Here is a 23,744-nt window from a genome sequence, read left to right on the forward strand (position 1 = left end):
CATGCAGACATTGTCCAAGCATTTATCTACACACGCGTATTCAAAGAGCAGTTATTGGTCCGTGAGCCATGGCGACACATTGACCTTAAGCCTGTGATCGGAAGACCAGTAACCGGTAAAGTGTTCATTAACCCTAGTGAAAAATCAGACACTTCTTCACCTCCCTGCCACCCTGCTCTCTCCATTTTCCTTCTCGCAACCTTTAGTCAGCCCTGAATTTTGCTAACGATAGGTGAAGTCATGAGAGATAGCACTTTCATTGCTGCGTTTGCATTCATGGCATCAGTTGCGTTTGCTACATTTTTAGTTAACGTGTGGCCGATGATTGCTATGATCAATATTTCTGTCTAAAATGCCTTATCCACAGACCGTGAATTTGACGACATTTCGACCATGAAAACCTGGAAACACCAGTGAATTTTATAAATTAGAGTGGGATTCCTGAATGAATATTTTAAAATTATGCAACGACTGCCATGAATTGGACTCACCAGAGCAGTTAGAAATTTTAAAAATTATTAAAAACCAGGACAATACTCAGATAAACGAATATCTTTACCCATCCTTTTTCCCTATTCTGGCATCTGTTTTAAAATTCATCTCTTCCTCCATTTGGTAACTAGGTAACAATAATAAGATGTACATGTAATAATTTACGCCTGAAGATGATGATTTCTCATCGAAACCCAGGTCATGTAACATAAAAAAGTAGTGGTATAAGTAAAAGAGAATTGTCCAAGAAATCTTTGAATTTTAATCCTTTATTGCGGGAGCCTCATGAGGGGAAATCCTTGCACGTTACTATATAGTCCCTTGAAAATTTTTTGCACTCCCCTGTACGGTGGGTGATTGCTGAGCATCTGTGCAGTGAGTTATCGATTTTATAAGCTCCTCATTATATATACTGATTATTTTAAAGTGAGCATTGGAATAAATACTCTCTTAGATTCCAGTGGCACTGCCACTACGAGCCCTGTCAGCAGTTTCCACAGTCACGAGAATTGTGGGAAAAAAAAACAAAAAATTTTTATAGCATCTACTGCAGAAACCCCAAAAAAAATCGCCAATCAGTCTAAATATGATATGTTTTGGAAAAGAGTCTGCTAAACATGTTTGTACAAATCCGAACTTCAACGAGACTAATTTTTGGAAAAAATATAATTTTTAAGCAAAAATATACTGTTTTTCCTCCATAACATGAGATCATGAATGTATTTATTTCAAATTTGGGTTGTTGAACGTTATCGACTGATAAAACTGACAAATTAGGCAATATGCAACATTTTCGGGTCATGCAACAGTGCATATCCTTAAGGATGACTTGAGCCCATAAACATAAGAAATCATTTGGCTACTTCTGCTTTCTAGAACTCTATTCCCTTTTCATCATTGTGTGTTACATCATAAAGGGTAAAGTAAGGATGCTTAAATGCATTCCTTAACCTATTATTTTTTTTTAATTCATCGCTATTTAGAATGTTTGTCAGGTCAGGCGATATAAATCCTCTCTATAGCTCATTTTAAAAATGGCAAAAAATACAATTACCCCAGTAAAAATATTTTGTCTGAATACAATTCAGCTTCACAAATGTGGTTTAATACCAGAAGGTTAAATTTTTCTACAGGAAACGGAAATATATGAACAAATCCTATCTAAGTTTCACTGCTAGTTCAATAATTTTTTTACTAATAGCAGTGTCCTTCTGGTTTTACTTATAATTTTTCTGCCAATACAATTTTAACTTTTTGTCTCTATGTAATCTCTAAGTTTTTTGCTTCAATTTTTCCCTGAATTCAATTTTCTGAAATAAATGAAATTTAGCATTGGTACAGAAAATAAATTCGGAGTAAGTGTGTTCTTGCCGTCTATAGCAACATTCTTTCCCAGTTTTTTACACCATGCAAGACAGTAAACACATTTCACTATGGCATGGCAAGGCAGCCTTTAAAGTTGTCAGGGATAACTCCTCAGTCTGACCCATCCCAGCCCAGTGATTATTTGGAGAATAAAGACAGCAGCTCAGTCCACTGAAATGAAGGTCTTAGTGATGTTCGATGAGGAATATGACTCCCATTTATCTGTAATGTGCCCTACCATTGACAGAAAACCGTGCTAAACAAATTAGTTTAGATGTTATAAACAAAAAAAGTAAAACAGTTTGAATTTGTAGACAAAGTAACATATCCATAACAAAAGACATAGTAACATGTCCCAGACATTAGAGATATTTCTTCAGCCTAGTGCGTTGCAACTTCATGAATGCTAGCATAATAGTTAATATTCAATGCATTTAAATTTTGTTTGTACTGGCAGTTGACTTTAAATGGTACTAGAAGAAACAAAATAAAACACCTATCACAATTAACTAGGAGATGACTGAATCAAGCATGACAACAGTTATGATAAAATTGCTATATGGTGTCAGAAGCCCTACCAAGAGGAAAGCGATCTTGACACAACCACAACTGCACTGGAAAGACCAGATCAGAAATGGCCTGAGAAGAATGGGAGTAGAACATTCCAGGATAGAAGATCGAAAGAAATGGTAAGGAGCTGTTGGTGAGGACAAAAACCTTCTGAGGTTTGGGTGGCCTAATAGGTAAGCAGCATGACAGTGGCATTATTTGGTCTACTTAACCTTTTCCCTACTAAAGACATAAATATACATGTGGACGTTTCTTGATCCGGGAGACGAAAGCTGTATATTTCCGTTGCAGATTTTCCTATGCTTGTGAATGAAAGCCGTATAAATATGTTTTATAGCTCTTCCCCTTTTATGACAGTCGCGGGTTTACGTCCTCTTTGTTTCAGGACCCAACGCTGCCGGGTTTAGATTTTACCCTCGGAATCCGGGAGGAGGTACCCTGACCCCTCGTCTTTTATTACCCCTCTTAGTGGTAAGGGACAGCGGTCATGCATTTGTTTATCCAGTCAGTTTTCAAAATAAATATTTGTTCATTTCTCTAGAAATATAAACTAAGAATTGAATTCTTTGTCTTTTGAGCAGCGTTTACAATTTTTAAACAAAATTCTAAGATAAATATTAACTTATATCTCGAGGTCTGTATAAACATCAACATGGAAATTATTGCTGCATTAAATGCATTAATATTGACCTTAGAACTTTGTTTAAAATTTGACAATACTCAGAAAAAAATGAGGAATTAAATTCAAAGTCAGCAATTTACGTGCAAGCAACAATTATCCATATGACAAATACATGTAAACAATCCATAAGTTGACCGCGAACCAATGCCACAGATATGGCCATAAACCCAGAAAGAAGGGAGCACAACTACCCTCAGAGTCAGAGTCCTAGCTGGAAGGGGTCGAAAAAGGTTGGAGCTGAAAGCGTGTGAGTATCCACGAGACCCTTCCTTACGAATGTCCTCCAAAAATGCTCCGTACCACGAGAAAGAAGTCTCTTGGGGCTCAGTACAGCAGTCATGCTAAGACGAAAACTCTGCCATCTCGAAAGGGTTAACATACCTCCCTTAATAGTGGTCCTCTTTCTGAGAGGTTGTTTTTACACGTAATAAGAAAACACAATTCAGTCCCTTACAAGCAATGCCCAGCAGTAATCTATCAAAGAGTGTAGAACTCTCGACAAGACCGCAGTGCTGGATGAAAACACAAGAGAAACAAAGTGAATGGCAATCGCTGTAAGTTAAACAATCAAAAAAGGAAACAAGAATGATCCTTTTTGTAATTTGCCATTGGCTTTATCTCCCTTCCTAATAACTATGGAGAAACTATCTAATCTATTGACCTTTACAAACTTTCTATTTCAATTTCCCTTACTATTCCATTATTTCTAGTCCAAATAAAAAAAATTACCCAACTATATATCACCGGCAAAACATTCATATATGTATAAGGATTTATGTTAAAATGTAGCATGAATGTAGTATACATCTTCAGACTGCCCAGCAGGCCACCACAATAGGCATATGGTGAGGTATATTAGGACGCCAATTACAAAGTAAAAGAGATGTAAGTTGGGAAAATTTATACATGTACACATTAAGCCCCACCTAGCAATTATTAAAGCTCTTTCTTAAACCTTAAATCCATTATACATTCTGGTACACAACTATGACTGCAAAAAGATAACGGGTCAATATCACAAAAGGAAAACAAAACCATCTTAGTTCAAAGTGAATCAAGGGGTAAACAGTCAAAGAAGATGCTTCAGTCTTCTTTCACTTACCCACATCCTTACTGTCAATGAAAGATCTCTGATCCGTCTAACAGAGCTTCAAGGCCACAATAAGCAGGAAAAAGTTTCTTTCATTTCTCATGTGAAAAAAATCTCCTATTTTTGCCAAATTATCAGAGTAAAGTAAAAGAAATCAATAATCAAGTAAAATTTTGGGGATATTATTATGTCCCAATTAATGAAAGGTCACTGATTCCAACAAGGATAATTCGTGGAAAAATGTGGAAATCAGAAGGAGATGAGAATGAGCTCCCATCCTCCTTGGCACAAATATTGCTAAAGAGGATTCCCCAACTGACCAATACTTGTGTTTGTGTATTTGTTTGAATGATATGTTGCATATTTACGTAAATGCTACTTAAGAAGCCTTTTATCATTATTATAATTATGTACATATATGCAACTGAATGACTTGCTCTATAAATGCTAACCTCATGTCTTGGAACTAATAAAAATATTATTATAATATTAATAACTAATAAAAATATGTAATCTTGGGGCTTAAAAGAAAATATTTGCCGATGTTTCTGAACTAAATTTTCCATTTTCAAGGCTTTTGTTATAATTATAAATAATTGAACTGCGCTCCCACACATTTAAATGGGTTTATGAAAGTGACCACCCTCTTCACTGATGGCAAAGTGATCCGAATTTCACAAGGGAATAAGTTACTATTAAGGCTGTTTACTGAACTTTGTATTCAGGGTGATAAAAATTATTTCATTTACTGCTGCACCACTGCAAAACAGAGCTATTTGGCTTTTACACTTGGGTTTTCATAACATTTAACAATTTGGCCATCTCTGAAGCTTAAGCAGTTAAAGCCCTCGCCTGCTAAACCGATGGTCGCCGGTTCGAGTCCTGCCTGAACATTTTCCAAATACATTAATCTGATAGTAATTGGGGGAACCTGTGATCATTACAGATATTGTTGTTATTATTATTAATTAAACATGCATGAAAATTCATGCCCTGGGTAGGAGCAACTCACCCAGGCAAGACTCGAACCCTCGACCTTCGGTTTTGCAGGCAAGGACTTTACCCCACTGCCAACGAGGCCAGCAAAACGTATTGAATTCATAACTTATTCAATTTATTCCTCATGAATGCTAATAAACCAGTGCAAATATTAAGAATAAATAGATCACCCCGCACTCATCAAATTGCTGCGGGTATTTTTGCAAACTGATGAAAAAGCACACAAAATGCAATCACAAATTAAGCTTATAAAGGGCTAGAGGGAGCCTCCTCCAAGTAGCCAGCTTGCTTTCAATGTCAATGCAATAATAATCAAAGAGTAAAGTCAATGGTAAGCGGTTTTAATCAAGAAACAATAAATTATGTATAAATAGAAATTAGTGACTTATTCTCAATGGTACTTAATTAGAAAAAAATACAGATGAAGTCTACCTATCTCTGTAATAATTTGTCATGATGAATCATTTGTAAAGAATAAACAAATACTCCAATCACATGGCTGGATCACACACTCAGTTTATGTCTCAATAAAATGACTAAGAAGCATATTGTCAGCACATATCACAAAAAATTACATAAGTATGAAAATCCACAGTTACACAACCATAAATGAAATTGCCGAAGTCTTCTTTATCAAGATAAACAGGTATGCATGTATCAATATCAATGAAAACCAGCATAATTTAAATTCATTGTTATAAATAGATACAAAGTTCAGTTAGGGATTTTAAATACTAAAAGACATTATGGAAATTATTATTCAAAAGTGAAAGTGTGACTGTATTATTAACATAAGAGTCACAGGGATGCAAAAATGGGAAAGCGAGGGGGCACTGACCCCCCATGAAATCATTTTCACTGGATGCTACACAATTTGAAAAATTATGTGAGCCTTCATCCCTAGTGGCTCTGCTTTTGAACGTCATGCAAAATTTTACGCGGAGAGGATGAAGCCTCCCTCTGCTTTAGCTAACTCATTCAGATTTGTCAATGAGTTTTCCACAATCTTTCCCACCCCAAGATTCAGTGGGTTGTTGTACCCCAGAAGATTCATTATATAACCCCCAGGATTAAAAATAGTCATCCATACAGAGACTTATTTCAGGGTAAATCTGATGGAAATATAACATATTAATTTCATTTCACGACCAGTTTCAACACATTTTGCGTTATTTACATAATTTTGCACAAAGATACTACAAAATGTATTGAAACTGGATGTGACGTTAAATTAAAGTATTTGTGGAAACTCGCTAGTAACTTTTAATTAACCAACAGTCATCAGATTGAAGTTGTATCACTCACACAGCTGGAGTATGCCATAAATAAACATAAATAAATTATTTAGCAGAATTACATCATATTCACCATTGTGTGGAGCTAGTTTTTACCAGCTTAAAAAATAATATCACAATACTCTTTCTTTTTTATCACCAAATACAGTACAACCTCGATAAAACGAGACCCTAAGGTGCTCCAATAAACACTCCCTATAGTGAATTGTCACTTAACTGGAGGTGGAGCAAGTAATAGCCAATAAATGTATTTCCAACAATTATATAGGAGCAGGATTTGTGTGGGGACGGAGATAATCTAACTGAGAAACGTAAGCATGAATTTAGAAAGAATGTGATGTTTTTTGCATCACTAAATTAATTTTCTTACCTTAACATCGAAATAGCCATTCAAATTATAAGCGCCGTACTGAATCAAAATCATGGAAATCATTGCTTTGTCAAAAATTATTCCAATGCACAATTGACCCAGCCACACTTTTCTTTGAACTAAGAGCATTTACGCGATCAATCCACAATCATAGTATTTGTTTACTGAAAATTCAAACAATTATTGATAATATTGTATCGCAGTTGCATCTTTCCTCCAATGCTTCCATTGGTTCATGTTTATTATACCTACCCGTTTCTTAGAAGCTAGGTGATATATCACATCGCATTTGTTTATGCAGAAGAAGACGGTATAAGGTGGTGGAACAACCCTGCCTCGGAAGACTTTTTCTTTCATCGAATGCATTGTCTGCATTATCAACATAAAAAAATTTGCTAAGCATGCAAAATAATGTCATTATAATAGCTGTTGCTTCATAATAAGTTCTATTTTGAGTGTTACGCCCGTGACGTCATTGATATAATATATTGAGTATATGCACTGCAATATAAACGATTTCAATCAAAATTGGTTATGTTACAAAAGATATTTACTTGAAAGCACTTCACGAAAAATATTACGCAGATATTTTGCATATGTCAATTAAGTAGCTAAAACAAAAGTAAGCTGCAAGACACAGCGGATGATATAATGTGTATGGGTTATGATATAATGTGTATAATGTGTATGAAAAGAAATAGCATATTCATTAGTTGAACTCGATGGACAACAAATCTTATAAGTATCAATTAATTAATTTAACATTCTCAATTCTAGAAGCAATTTATTAATTTAACATTCTCAATTCTCTCATGACTGCGACAGATTAAAAAGGATGCAGAAGTTTAGAAATTACATAAAAGCACAGCATTAGCTTTTTTACAGATGCCCTCGCCAACAGTGCATTACTTGCATCTAGAATAAATAACGAATTATAATTTGCAAAACTCCTCATAAATTATATAACTTAAGCAAACGTCCAGAATTAATAAACAAAATATACTCAAACAAACTTGAGTGAGACTATAAACTTGCCGTTATTCACATCCCCCACAGCTTGGGAACTCACTTAGACTCAATCACAGAATCAAATACTAATTACACATTTAATTTAAATGAAAATTAATTTAAAAAAGAGTCCAGTGTTGCTTGCTTCAATTTTCTTTCCATTGCACGCATGACATACTTTTCAACGGCAGTAAATGAACCAAGATCGTCTGCTGAGGCACTGCTGCCCTGTACACGTCGTTGATTGCTTCAAGGGCCTTAAATACATCGTTTTTTGGTGGGGGAGCAACAACACTGTTCTCCAGATCCTCTGAATTAGAGCGTAATTCTACATTTACAACGTCATTGCACACAGCAATTAGGATGGCTTCATCAGTCATTTCCTCACAAGAGGGGGCAGAGTCATCAGCTCCTACAAAACTACTGGAATTACACCAATTGAAATGGGTTTCTATCGCTTCCCAACCTTCAGGGTCTTCCAAATTATTATCAAACTCGATTTCATCATCTTGATGGGCTGAAAAATCAGCATGTTTAAAGCACAAGGCTATTGCATCAGCTGATATTTTGTCCCAGCGACAAACAATAGCACGCATCACATCCAAAATGTTCCATTTCATCTTTTTTAAGTTCCAGTTGCCTGACTACAAAATTCACAAGCATAGCTCTATAATTATGCTTCAACAATTTTATTATACCTTGGTCAAGTGGCTGGAGTACGCTAGTGGTATTAGGTGGCAGGAAGAATATTTCCGTGTTCCTAAGACCGATTTTTAGGTGGGCCGGGCAGTTGCCCGCAAATAAGACGACCTTCCTGTTTTTACCAACAATTCTTGCATCGAACGCCCTTAGCCACAGAGAAAAAAGTCCAGCAGTCATTCATGCTTTGGAATTATACTCATACGTGCATGGAAGTTTCTTAATCCCTTTGAAACAGTTAGGACAAGCCCACTTTCCAATATCCATTGGTTTAATTTTATCTGATCTGTCCATATTAGTTCACAGAATAACTGTTAATTGCTACTTGCTCCTCTTGCCACCTTTGCAAGAATCACCCCTTACTGCAAGGGTTTTTTCGGGGAGTAGATTGTAAAACAGTGGCATTTTGTCCGCATTAGATATATCACGTAGGGAATACTTCTTGAGATATTCCGCTAGTATTGGAGTCCACTCTTCCACGGTTTTGGGATTTGCACTGCAGGCTTCACCAGTAATTTTATGACTTTCACACTTAAAATCTGCAGAGCCAACACCTTCAGAGCACTTGAAGTTCTCCATGCTCGATCTCTTGCTAAAATACTCCGTCTTAGCCTCAAGCATACTACACTCATGGGAGTTTCTGCAGATCAAATTTGGCAAAACCATGCGAACAAAGCGTCTTCCAACTCTTCATGCTCAGCATCCCTCAGGCGCTTCTGCTGTAATGGTTTGCCCTCCCACACTGTTTTTTTAAACCCTGAACAATGAAGAGGAAGATAAATTATGTCTTCTGCCCACTTCACTTTTAAACAACACGCCTCTCTTGAACTGATCTATTATTTTAATTTTCTCCCTAAGATTAAGTGTTTTCCGTTTTTGGGCCATGGTGTCTGCCTTTCAAATCCTCTCTCCTTAGGCGACTCACGGATGTGCGGGTGTGTTGTTAGCTGCTTCCTACCGCTCAAGGAACAAAAGAAGATCAAGCATTCGCGCATGTTAATGCCAAAATATTTTCACCAAAATGAACTATGTAATTGTTTAGCGAACGACAGTTTACCACCTAAATTTGAGACTGAGCACTCCCTTAACATCATTTCTAACAGATCACTAGCAATTACAGAGATTAAGGAGTCTTGATGTAAGTTTTCCGGTGGTGGAAACCATCGCTATGGTGAGTGCCAACACCAACAGGGCCTCATAAAAATTGATTTCTTTACATTCTAACCATAGGGTCAATTGATGGTGCATCTGCAATCTCTCATAATGGCAGGGGTCTTGCAATAGCCCGTACTCGCTTTATCGAGGTTCCACTGTAATTAGTTTCTATGTATTAACTAAATAAAGTGGGAGATGACATTTCAGGGGAAATGTCATCTCCCACTTATTATTCAAGTGGCTACTGAACACATCAAATATGGCCAAATGTGTAATAGAAAATAAATTTGTGGCAAACAAAAATAAATTATGCATGCATAGCTAATTTTAAAAAAAACCAGAAGTTTATTCTTGAGAAAAAACTATCACTGGATTTCATATCTTTGCTAACATGATTACTTCCTTCTTGATCACAACTACAACAGACTTTGGACACAGAATAAAGCTATCGTTCAACAATATCAATGCTATCACCAAAATATTCTGGAATGAAGAAAATTGGTAGACTTTCTTTCATTATGTACAAATTTGTCAGCTTGCAACCACTACATCATCACATTCAATAGTCACAGTCTAATAGTACCCATAGCTTAAAGAGTTTTCACAATGGAAGAGGACAAATCATGAATCACAACAAAATAAGAGCACCATTATCATAGGTAAGAACTGGTTTAAGGAATCACTAAATTTACCCAGTGTTAAGTGAGAAAACATACCATACATATCACTGGAGCTATGGCTTTTAAGAGACGGACAAGTGGGGACAGATAAAACCTACCAAAAATATAACTTAGAGATCAAATATCTTAGAAAATACTCATACGAATGCTCGGCCTCCCGGCATCCACTACACTAGCAGTCTTTATCACGACATATCTGGACTAGGATCTTCAAATCAATGAAGAGATACATACTTGCACACTTAAGTATCATTGGATCTACATCACTTAGGACCTACACCTAGGATTTCTAGGGTGAGCCAAATTCATGGACTCGACTATCATCTCATAGAGATGGGTGTTCCTCTTCTCGTGACTCCTGACCCATTCCTTCTGTCGCTCCGCTCCCTCGTCCAGCGGCTCCACCTTGACTGGCTGGCCGCGCAACGAACGAGGCGGCTGCGGCCTCTTCACGCCTGGGGTGTGCACCAGGAAAGCTCTGTCCAGAATCACAAAACGGTAACCCAGCAAGCACATCTGGTGCATCTGTTCCGAAGCAAAAGAGAAGATGTTGATAAAATCTTCACGGGAAATCAGCAGGGTAAGGATGGACATTGCATTTGAATGCATATGTGCCATCATCAGGTACGCTCTCATGGTGTACCCAATCATGATGGAATTGAAATGCATTGTAATCAATTGAAAGTCTAAGTGAATACATATTGCAAAATCTTTTATTCATTAATCCTCATAAAATACTCCACGACAACTCGTCTGACACCGTTTCATCCATTCATTTTGATTCACGGTTGAACAGAAAAACACGGTACAGTTCCACAAAATTTGTGGTGCTTTCAATTAGTTTTGATGGCTATGTAAAGTCATTCTCAAGACAAAAATTCTGTGGAACTGTGTTTGTTCTACTATGAATATCTCCTCGTTCCACCAAGTCACACCAAACTCAGTTGATTTCATTAATTTTGATGTTTGAGTGGCCACCCTGATGACGGAAAATCTTTTCTTTTGAAGAAGGATTTGGTGCTTTCCCAGCGAATGCTGTTGATAAAATCTTCGGTCAGTTTTTTAGGTTTCTTTCCTCCTCTCAGCTTACTCATTCTTTTTGCCATGGGGTTCCATGATTTGCTGAGGTTGAAACCCGCGTCTCTATTCATTTTATTATTTGCGATTCGTATTTCGATCGCCTCTTTTGTAAGACGTTCCCAATATCCCGTTGCCTTGCAGAGGATTTTGGTTTCATTGAACTTGATGGTGTGATTGTTTTTAACCTCAGCCTCAACCTCAGCAAATCGTGGAACCCCATGGCAAAAAGAATGAGTAACCTGAGAGGAGGAAAGAACCCTAAAAAAAAAAACTGACCAATCACAGACGACTTGACCTCCCCAACGGTGTACATAAGCCCGGCAATAACCAGGTCCATCATTCGCCCTGAAGACGATGGCAGAGAAGGCCATTGAAACGTTGGCAGCAATGTCCATCCTTACCCGGCTGATTTCCCGTGAAGATTTCATCAACAGCATTCGCCCGAAAGCACCAAATCCTTCTTCAAAAGAAAAGATTTTCCGTCATCAGGGTGGCCACTCAAACATTGCGTTAATGAAATCAACTGAGTTTGGCATGACTTGGTGGAACGAGGAGATATTCATAGTAGAACAAACACAGTTCCACAGAATTATTGTCTTGAGAATGACGTTACATAGCCATCAAAACTAATTGAAAGCACCACAAATTATGTGGAACTGTACCGTGTTTTTCCGTTCAACCATGAATCAAAATGAATAGATGAAACGGTGTGAGACGAGATGTCATGGAGTATTTTATGAGGACTAATAAAGAAAAGATTTCGCAATATGTATTCACTTAAGACTTTCAATTGATTACAATGCATTTCAATTCCATCATGATTGGGTACACCATGAGAGCGTACCTGATGATGGCACATATGCATTCAAACGCATTGCACTTAATTAAAAGTCTAAGTGAACATAGCAAAATCTTTTCTTTATTAATCATTAAGCTGCAATTCCCTGACTTTCCATGCTGATACATGCAGGTGACTCAACCCAAAGGTTGGTGTTGATGGGTGAGGGAGGAGCTCACCTCAGAAAGATCCATGGTCAAATAAATTACACATTCAGTGTCGGTAAAACTGGAGGTACTTCATTGGAAAAAATATGACAATTAACACGTAAATATACTTGTTTGTATCAGATGGAAATTTTTTAAAGTTCAGCCCAGCCAGTACAAGTGATAACATATGCATAGAATGTACAGTCGGATTCAAAAGTATTGCAACAAATGGAGCGGCGCCACTTTCGCTGCAGTTTGGAAATCGAGTTTCGGCATTTTCTATTGTACCAGTGGGAGGGAAATTTGAACAGCATTCCCACCTCCCGTAATATTTTTATAACAACATCGTTAAAGTGAAATGTATGCGGGATATGTGCAATGTTTAATACCAAATAATTTATGCAGCATCTGCTAGATAATACATCTACGTTCAGAACGTCAATTTACCTTCTCTCGTAAGTTGGCCGATCCGTCGAAGTATATTGTTCTACAAATAACGCTGAAGCTATTCGATCAGCGATAGCGAATATAACATACATATAAAATATCCGCCGCAATATCACAGTAAATATTGCCAGTGAGTGTTTAAAATCAGCTTGATTTAGTGACACTAGAAGACCGGTTCATTCCTTGCCTGACAAAGCTCGCAATGAATCCACAATGAAGTCAACGTGGGAGATGGACTAGTGGTTAAGGTGAAGACTTACCACGGCAGCAATCCCAAGTCGGCAGTTTGAACCTCTGCGGATCAATTTTTTTCAGTGACATAGTATAGCAGTAACATTTTTTTCCACTTTAACTCATATTAACTTAATTAAAAACTGCTGCCGTATCAAAATTTTGAATAGAGAAAATTCTCTTTTTGCTTTCCGCGGATATAATTTACGTTTTTACCGAAATATCAGTGCACCAATAATATGGAAAATATTTCAATGAGGTAAACCGCTCCATCAAGTCCTTCTTCGTATTACCCGAATATTCTATCGTTTTCAATAATATGTAGACACTCACGAGACCCGCTTAATTGTGGGGCCGGGTCGGAGTAAACTTGGAAGGTTGGCACATGAAGCAACCTGCATTCGTTGCCTTCGCGGCGAGCCGGCGAGGACGGACACGGACGCGACTGAGCAACTGATCCTGGAGTCAAACTCCAGGAGCAAGTGCCCAATCGAAATTAAGATTAGCGGATGGAATGTATTGAGGTAATTCGCGTCCCCACAGACGTTGGGCTGTCTGTGTGTTTTCTTTCGGTCTCCGTGGCGAGGTTTTTCCTGTCTTTGGATTCATATTCGGACTCACCGTTTACCTCTCATCACTACGTGGCTCCGTGGTGGAGAGGGTCTATACTGAGTTCTGTAATTTCTTTAATATTCATGCGAAGGATCGAGTCGGACGTAATCATACTTTTTTTCCATTTTTGTAAGATGTATTCTTAATATCAACATAATCTATGCAGGTGACTCGAGAAAAATTCAGTAGTGAATTTTTTAAACGATTAAAGCCATCTAACAAAATGTAGCCTCCGAAGTAGTCCACATTGCGAAATTCCTTACATCACATGAAGTAAACCGAGGAGAAGTAAAATTCATTAAATAACGATAATTCCAAAGGTCCTACTTCACAGAAAGCGATTATATCTAAATTAATTAGAACATTCAGAGTGATACACTCATTTATACACATTAGCGAACAAAAGAACCAACCGAAAGGCAAAAAATATGACATTAACTTTGTCGCAATTTATTGTTATAGCGTTATAAACAAGAGTGCTAAAATGGAGTAAATATTTCAGGACGTAGACATGGTCATAGGAACACAGAATTAACTTACGAAGGATATAAGTGACAGCGAAGTTTTACCTCCAGTATATTACATCTACAACTGCGATCGACGCGATGGAATAGGTGGTGGAATTTTCTAGCAGTTAAAATACACAGCGCCTTAACTTATATTAAATTAGATAGTTTTTGGTGCTCAATTAATCAACGAAATAATATTATTTTCCAATTAGGAAATCAAGTATCTGCATTTACTTTTTCAATCCCACGTCTATAATTTTGGATTTTTACACTCTAAACCCTAAATCAAGGAATATATAAATATCCGAAATCTTAGTAAACGCACTAATAAATCACTCACTTGCACAAGTAGCTGATAAGCTTGCTAGAGGAAATAAAAATTAGATCATTAATCAGCACGCCGCGGCACGCCGTCCTAAGTTGATAAAATAGATCGATTTCATAGACGGTATATGTGATCACAGGGTAAAATTTTTAGCCTTAAAAATTGGAATAGAGTCATCTGTAAAACCAAAACGGAATATTTAATTTCGGGCATTTTTTGGGGTAAACGAAAAGGCAACAAATGAAGTGAAGTATCTAGGAGTTACGATTTCTTGTAACCTATTGCTGGAAACACACAAAAAAAAATATTTTTTAAGAGCCCTGAAGAAGTTAGCATTCGTCAAGCGTAATAAGAGAAGATTTTCGGACGATAAATGAAAAGAGAGGTTCTATTACGCAATCATCCGATCATATCTTAAATATGCAACGAGGATATGGGATGCGGTGTAGGAAGACTTAATTGTTTAACTTAATAATACACAAAGACAAGCTGTGAGATTAGTCAAAAACTACCACGGGTGTTCAGGAAGCTTTACAGATATGTTTAGCGCATTAGGTTAGCAGCTGCACGAGACCCGGAGACTAAGAGCGAAGCTTATATTGCTTGAGCAAATGAGAATGGATATCTTTAACAGTGACACGGAGAACATGATATTAGAAGGCCACTACCTTTCTGGGTCCGAAAGAAACAACAAATTAAGAGAGGTATTTTGCCGAACGGATAGGTGTGAGAATTCGTTTTTTACCCGCGCGGTAAAGGCATTTTTATATGGAAGCGGCTGGTGTTCCAATACTTCCCGCCGGTCGCCTATTAAGGCGGCTTCATGGGTATTAATAGCAATAATAGGAGGTGTATTAAAATGATGAAGACATACTGTTAGTATAATACGCTAATGGCCAAAATTGATGCATCCATATCTTCAAACTTATTAATAATGCTCACCCGTGATTAGATTTGATGCATTTAGGTGAGAGAAATGAGCCGGCCGTGGTGTTTCCCTTAAGTTGCCAGGAATGAAATCCGAAGGCAAGGGCAATAGATTTCCCAATAAATATCTATGTTTCGGTATGATAACTTAAAATTTATTTAAAAGTTGGAAAAATGGATAATATTCATTCGGTATTATATGAAAAGTACTTATAGACGTAGGATATTTAAGTGAAAGAGTTAAAATACTAATTTTTTTCTACCTGTCACTAATATCAAATTAGAGTCATTAATTTAATACCTTTATTCGTCTAAAAATTCATTGCTGATTTTTTCTTCAGCCACCTGCATAGATTATGTTGATATTAAGAATACATCTTACAAAAATGGAAAAAAAGTATGATTACGTCCGACTCGATCCTTCGCATGAATATTAAAGAAATTACAGAACTCAGTATAGACCCTCTCCACCACGGAGCCACGTAGTGATGAGAGGTAAACGGTGAGTCCGAATATGAATCCAAAGACAGGAAAAACCTCGCCACGGAGACCGAAAGAAAACACACAGACAGCCCAACGTCTGTGGGGACGCGAATTACCTCAATACATTCCATCCGCTAATCTTAATTTCGATTGGGCACTTGCTCCTGGAGTTTGACTCCAGGATCAGTTGCTCAGTCGCGTCCGTGTCCGTCCTCGCCGGCTCGCCGCGAAGGCAACGAATGCAGGTTGCTTCATGTGCCAACCTTCCAAGTTTACTCCGACCCGGCCCCACAATTAAGCGGGTCTCGTGAGTGTCTACATATTATTGAAAACGATAGAATATTCGGGTAATACGAAGAAGGACTTGATGGAGCGGTTTACCTCATTGAAATATTTTCCATATTATTGGTGCACTGATATTTCGGTAAAAACGTAAATTATATCCGCGGAAAGCAAAAAGAGAATTTTCTCTATTCAAAATTTTGATACGGCAGCAGTTTTTAATTAAGTTAATATGAGTTAAAGTGGAAAAAAATGTTACTGCTATACTATGTCACTGAAAAAAATTGATCCGCAGAGGTTCAAACTGCCGACTTGGGATTGCTGCCGTGGTAAGTCTTCACCTTAACCACTAGTCCATCTCCCACGTTGACTTCATTGTGGATTCATTGCGAGCTTTGTCAGGCAAGGAATGAACCGGTCTTCTAGTGTCACTAAATCAAGCTGATTTTAAACACTCACTGGCAATATTTACTGTGATATTGCGGCGGATATTTTATATGTATGTTATATTCGCTATCGCTGATCGAATAGCTTCAGCGTTATTTGTAGAACAATATACTTCGACGGATCGGCCAACTTACGAGAGAAGGTAAATTGACGTTCTGAACGTAGATGTATTATCTAGCAGATGCTGCATAAATTATTTGGTATTAAACATTGCACATATCCCGCATACATTTCACTTTAACGATGTTGTTATAAAAATATTACGGGAGGTGGGAATGCTGTTCAAATTTCCCTCCCACTGGTACAATAGAAAATGCCGAAACTCGATTTCCAAACTGCAGCGAAAGTGGCGCCGCTCCATTTGTTGCAATACTTTTGAATCCGACTGTACCAAGGTGTGTTCATAAAATAACAGGGACTAAATTTTTAAATTTTTCGTGAGTTTGGAGAGTGAATTTGTCAAAAGTTTTTATTGTTATGTTGAACAGCAGCCTGAACTTAGGGCTGAGGAAGAGAATGGTGCAATGGTATGGGTGGAGTGCTTTGTTATGTGGATGTGAAACGTGGACCTTGGGAAGAAGAGATAGGGATAGGATACATTCTTTTGATATGTGGGTGTAGAGAAGGCTGGAGAAAGTGAAGTGGGTGGATAATAAAGTGTGTAATGAGGAGGTGCTGGAAAGAGTTGGGGAAAGAACATTGCTGAGAACTGTACTGCATAAAAAGGGGAATTGGATCAGGCATATTTTAAGAGGGGGGATTTTAAACACAGCACACTCCCAATTATCCGGCTGCGGTTTATCCAGGTTGCGGATTATCCGTGCATGATTTTCACTCTCGCTCAATTTTTTTCCCAATCTTTATCTAAAAATAAAATCAGATGCAAAATATCATCGGAATTACTGCATTAATGCGGATATACTGGGCTTATTATTTCAATTAGAATCCCCTTCGTAAAATGGAAGCGATGGTGCACTAGCTGCATTCCTGGGAGCAACGTGTTTCTTTTTTCCAAGCCTCGCAGTGCACGTCCGCACTCCGCTAAAAAGATTGCGGACTGGCAAAGAAAGCTCTCATCGAGTCCGGTTAGCACTCTAAAATAACAGAATAACTGCATAAATAATAAAATATTGTTTGTTTTAGGTAAATTACGAACATTGCAAGGCATTTAAGTGATAGTTTGGGTTATCCGTGTTTTCCGATTGTTCATGCCGTCTCTCCCCATCATTAGCCATTAGGATAATCGCGAGTGTACTGTACAGTAGTCAAGCTAACAGTGGAAAGAGAAAAGAGAGGAGGAAGAAGAAGAAGGCTGAAGTAGACAGATGCGGTGAGGTTAGGAAGAAGCTACAGGGAAACTAAAGGGGAGGCCTTGGACAGAGCTCCCTGATAGTCAGTTGATCTATCTTAAAAATTTTAATGAAGCCGAATGGTTCCAAGCAGTGATCCCAAAACTTGTGCATCTATAAATTTTTACCGAAACTTCAATCACGTATTCTGAGTGGACTTTCTCGGATATTTTTCCACTGTCAAAAAGTGTATTTTCATTGTTTTTCGAGTGAATAATAAGCATATTTGAACGAACTGTATTTTTAAAAAAACTGTCGATTTTGGTTGAAAATTCGAGCTTTTCATTTTGATTAAAAATCCTTTTTGATCCACATTTTCCATCACTAGATCAGTGATGGCTGATTTCTTTGGGATAGCTTAGCCTAATGCAGCATCTATGTTCTTTCACTCTAGTTTCGATAGCTTCACCAGTCTCTCTTATGTAAGCTTCCCAGATTCAAGGAATGCCCTGAGGACGTTGGCTGAGTTAGCCATTGAAACTTGGACAGAAAATCTGACCAGGCTGGAAGCCTGAGGATTCATCTCAACATAACCAATGGTTGGTGGAGATTCCATTACTCGGAAATTAAAAATTACCTGAGTCATTTTATCCTGCTTCCCCTCCCAAGTGAGTACTTCACTGTAGAGGGGCTCCCTGTTTGTTCCGATATAAATTGGTTCCCATCGGTGATACGGAAACTCTCTTCGGACCATCACCAATGGCTGTAAGTAAAATCACAGATGCATTTACATTTCAATCAAGGAAACCTGAGGCGTGTACATTGCAATAAATATGGGTCAATAAAATAAAACTTTTAAATGGTTACAAAGTACACAAATGCTGAGGTGCTAAGAAGAGTGGGAGAAAAGAGAAGTCTTCTGAAAGCCCTAAGGAGAAGATGGGAGATCTTAACTGGCCACATCAGGAGGCATGATGGCCAGTTGAAGACTATCATTTAAGGGCAAGTGGATGGGAAGAACGGCTAAGTATAGTCCCAAGTGAGTAACAATCACAAGTTATGAGGATGTAAAAGAGAAGAAATACATTAATATGCAAAGATTACAATACAGGAGAGCAGGGTGAAGAGCTGCATCAAACCACTCGACACATTGTTGAATCATGATGCTTTTTAAAAGTTACAGTTGAGATTGTTCTAAAAATGGTGATTGCCAAGGAACTTCTTTAAGTAAACTATGCATTCAAGAATCTGATTCATACCCATTCTTATTGTGAGATAAGGGGAGCCTATGCATAAGTACAACTGATTCAGGCTTTCATTGGTGGAAGTTAGACACATTTAAATAAATAAAAGATCGTAGCACTTTTCCACAATTTTTTTTTTGGTACGCAGTAAAAGATTTTGAGGAAAAGTGCTATGATCTTTTATTTATTTAAAGGAGTCTTTAAATGAGTGTTCAAACCATAGTAATGGACTGCATGAGTCTCATTTTGTGCCAGTGACAGCTCATTTACATTGGCAATTACAATTACAAGAGTTGTACAATCACCATGAGGTGACATACAATTTCTGTTACAACAAATGTGAATGCAGGTTGTGATGATGAAGTTATTATGTCTTGAAATAAAACAAGTAGCACTTAGGTTCTGAAAAGAACATTCTCTGCTTGTAATTTCTTCACATTTTAGATAAATCGAGTTTTTTTCTTCCCCTTGACTTCAATTTTAAACGATGATTAGTGTCTTGGAGTATAGGTCTTTAAGAATTAAATGTTAAATTTTTGTTCAACGCTGTGGTATATTTTTATACCTTAATCAGGGCTTTTTTGCAATGAATATTATTTGCTAATTCATTCATTGCAAATAAATTCAAATCATATTCATTGCAAAGAAGTCCTGATGACGGTATAAAATATACTGAAACATTGGCCAAAACTTTTGCACTTAATTCTTGAAGAACTACACTTCAAGACGTTGATGGAGACTTTCGCGGGGTGGTGCAGCATGCATAGAAAGGTTTCCGGGTTGACCTCCGCGTCGATTCATCTTCAAGACAACAGTTTCGCCGGCGTTGCAGCTAGCATCTTCGTACCTGAAGACCCTAGCTGCAACGCCGGCGAAACTGTCGTCTTGAAGATGAATCGACGCGGAGGTCAACCTGGAAACCTTGCTACGCATACACTTCAAGACATTAATCAACGATTGTATTTTAGTATCATATGCCATAAACTACCATGACAACAATTAATCACCTAATTTATAAAATTAGGGCCCCTGCGCACTGACAAAGTTTACTAAGCAACTATTTAGTTGCTTTGAGGGAGTCCCTATCAAACACACGGCAGTTGCAGCTACTAAAAAGTCACCCGTGCGTGGGGCTACAGTCAATGCCATGTGTTTCATTTGAACTTCCACATAGCAACTAAATAGTTTATATAAACACAAAGCAACTAAATAGTTGCTTTGTAAAAGTTTCCAGTGCGTGAGAGCCCTTAAAGTCATAATTAGAATTTGTTTTTGCAGAAAGCACAAATACAAATATGTCATAGCTAAGTCTCCAAGACAAATTAAATGCCAATAAGTAATTTTTGCAGCAAGCACTAATACAAACATGCCATGGCATGTCATTGTTTGCAAAATTAATTTGAATTTTACTGATTCAAAGTTTCACAATAACAGCAAGAATTCTAAAAAAAAAAACAAATAATTATTATGCCTATTTCAGAATCATACATGTAACCAGAAATAGTTGAAGCACTAAAAAGAAAGCATAAGAGGTTGAGAATATTTTATGCCATATGAGCTTCACCCCTATTGGCATCCCTAAACATCAAATTCCATAGAAAAAGTCGAGAAAAAGTAACATAAAAACATTCAATATGCCATTTCAAAAAAACTTTCACATGCATGGAGGTATAATAAGCGGAAATAAATTGGAGCCAAACTGAATAAATTTCTACAGACAGGCATACAAATATAAGCAGATACAATGTAAACTTTTGAACAAAAAAGATAAAGTAACATAAATAAGTTATAACAGAAAGCCAAGAAAATAATTTCCACATGGACTTGGCGTGAAATAAACAGTTGCCTTTACCTTCACAATGAAATTGGAGGCAATATTCAAGGAATAGACGCTGACTATCCAGCAGCATACCTCCACCAAGTCACTCACAAGTGTTACATAAAGTGCAAAAATTCCACAGAGGAAAGATCATTAGCCTAGACTGGATTTCGAACCTGGATCTCCCGAATTAGCTGCACGTGTTCTACCACTTGAACTACCAAGATATTTTCCTCTGCAGAGTTTTGATGGAATTTTGAGTCTTCGAATGCAAGTTAGGTCACCTTAGACATTATTCAAGAAATTAACATATTAGCCACTGATATTCGACTAAAATTAATATGACTTAAACGAAATTTTCTCAGGTCTTATACCAGGCGAGTTGCTTCAATACTGTTGACATTTCCACCAGCGATTTGTTGGTCGTTGCCTGGAATACTGTGAGTCATTTCTTTGCAGTACTTCGGATAATGACCAACAAGTCGCTGATAGAAGCGTTGACAATAATGAAGCAATTCACTATAAGGAAGACCAAAGACCATTTGATTCAGTTGACAGGCCGAGAAAGCAACATATCATTCTTATTGTGACTTACTTTAACATAAAAATGTTTTTCTAAAACTGTATATGTTTAAAATATATAAGACTTTATATCTGCAAAATATGAAAGACAAAAATAAATAAAAATACAAACTACAAATGCTACATCAGGCTGACGGATTCACAGATAAAATAACTGTGGGTCCAAATGAAAAGAGCAAGCAGGACATTTAGACAGATCCATGAGGTTAAAGAACCTGCAGGTTCCCAGGAGTGCTTTTCCTCTCCTCCATCCACAAGTGGATCCCTGGAAACTTCTGGCAATGCACGCATTGCCATCGGTGGAAATAGAAGGCACGATCGGAGGCCAAAAGAGCTAGAAGCTGCTCTTTGGTCTCGGGAACTTTTTCCCCAAGCTCCACTTCAAAGACAGGCACTACAAAGGCTAATCTCCTCGTCCCTCCGCTGTTACTCACAGCTGGTTGAGGCAAGGGAATTTTCAAAGGAATTTGGAGATCCGTCACCCAATTCTTCTGGACGCCTTCCATGTCTTGCTTGCGGCTAGCCCTGCTCAGCATGGAACAAAACTGAGTGGCAAGACCCTTGCTTGGAAGAAGCTCAACGTCGGAGACAAAAATGTGAGGGGTTCTTGCACCAGAGCGAGCAGAGTTCCTGGCGACATTGACGGGATATGCGAGAGCCATCTTGGTCCGATAAGTTGGGTGGCCTAGAACAGCTGGAGGTCCACATTGGCTCCTCTCACTTTCATCCAGACTATCCGAAACAGACTCTGGTAAAACAGGGAGATGGCTTATGTGATACACCAGGTGCACCGAGAGTCGACGAGCTTGCTGAGGAAGAAGGCAACGACAAAGTCTGGACAATGCATAGTGTGCGATCCCTGCATCCGTCCCCGGAGCGAAGACAGCAACGCTTAAAGGACCTTCCCAACGCCCTAGCAACTCAGCAATGTGATACAAAAACTCTGGGGTGGCATGCGTAACGTAAGTAACAGCAGCAGGACCAATGCATCCTACTGCACTTCCTTTCTTGTGTTTTAAATCTGCAGCCCCCTCATCGACGCTCCCACGAATCACATCGTACAGAACTCGATATGGACCATTGGTACCCATTTCTGGGCTCCCAGTGGCATTCATGAGATTTCTGTGGAAAGACCATCTCTCGTGGCAGTAACTGTTGTTCGACGTTGGGTGAGCCGTTTCTAAGAATTTTCCCGCCACAAACTCCAAGTCTCTAACTTTCCTAGGACCAGAAACCTTGCGGCGTTCCGAACCCAATTTATCTCTTGACCATGGCCTGTCTCCATAAAAACTTACTTCCATGATGACTTTTAGCACCATTACACCGAAGGCAATATACATTAGCATTTTCCAAGGAAGTCTTAAATGAAGAAGACGAGGCAACACAAACGGCCCCCGCATTTTGTGCTTCCTTCGGTTCATTATTGATAATCATATGAACACAGAAATTGCTGCCGTAGGAAATAAACAAATTTAACCTTCCTCGAGAAGTATGTAGTGTTTTACGAAACCATTACAAAATTGCTATTCATTTTACCTACACAATCTGCTATTAAATTGAGTAACATCACACCTAATGTAATAAAGTATGAACAATTTTCACTGTTGCACAGGACAGGCAAACTACTACTACCCACAAGCCACACTGATGGCCAATCTCCTAAAAAATTGAACTAACATCTGGTCAAACTGTTCTCACGGACACAATGTGGCTAAAGAATTAACTAAATTAAATATGTTACCCACTTCAAAACCAGGCAATTAGGCTTTGGACAGGTACAGAAGTTTATATACGTACACACTTGGTTCTCCATACAAATAAACTATAGAAAATGAGCCTCACTGAGAAAAGAATCCGATGATACGGAATAATTACAGCGGTAAATATTTTTCTACGATAATACAGACCTATATCTGACTTCTTCCCTTAAAAAATACACTGTAAAACTTCTAATTTACCTCATATCCAACGAAACCTCGGCCACACTCGGCCACCTCGGCCAGATAACCACCACGAATGAATCCAAAACAAAACAAAAACAGCTGCGAAGCGAAATACATTTGCGAAGGAAAGCG

General features: G+C 38.0%; 1 protein-coding gene across 1 annotated transcript; it reads right to left on the minus strand.

Annotated features, from left to right (window-relative positions):
* Positions 1-9,646: 9,646 nt before the first annotated feature.
* On the minus strand, positions 9,647-23,621 carry LOC124162518 (beta-1,4-glucuronyltransferase 1-like). Its single transcript, XM_046539086.1, has 3 exons — positions 21,885-23,621; positions 18,662-18,787; positions 9,647-10,930 (listed from the first exon to the last, which is right to left on the minus strand). Exons 1-3 carry the CDS (start codon positions 23,088-23,090, stop codon positions 10,673-10,675), a joined length of 1,590 nt encoding a protein of 529 aa, XP_046395042.1. The 5' UTR covers positions 23,091-23,621; the 3' UTR covers positions 9,647-10,672.
* Positions 23,622-23,744: the final 123 nt, after the last annotated feature.

This window comes from Ischnura elegans, chromosome 7 (genome assembly GCF_921293095.1).
Source record: "Ischnura elegans chromosome 7, ioIscEleg1.1, whole genome shotgun sequence".
In the NCBI taxonomy this organism is placed as follows: domain Eukaryota; kingdom Metazoa; phylum Arthropoda; class Insecta; order Odonata; family Coenagrionidae; genus Ischnura; species Ischnura elegans.

Excerpts from the sequence above, each read along its gene's own strand:
- LOC124162518 (XM_046539086.1), bottom strand. The coding sequence starts at position 23,090 with ATGAACCGAAGGAAGCACAAAATGCGGGGGCCGTTTGTGTTGCCTCGT. Across the intron at positions 18,788-21,884 it reads GCACTCCTGGGAACCTGCAG|CCATTGGTGATGGTCCGAAG; the intron begins GTTCTTTAACCT and ends TTTTACTTACAG. Across the intron at positions 10,931-18,661 it reads AGCAGGATAAAATGACTCAG|ATGCACCAGATGTGCTTGCT; the intron begins GTAATTTTTAAT and ends GCTTCGGAACAG.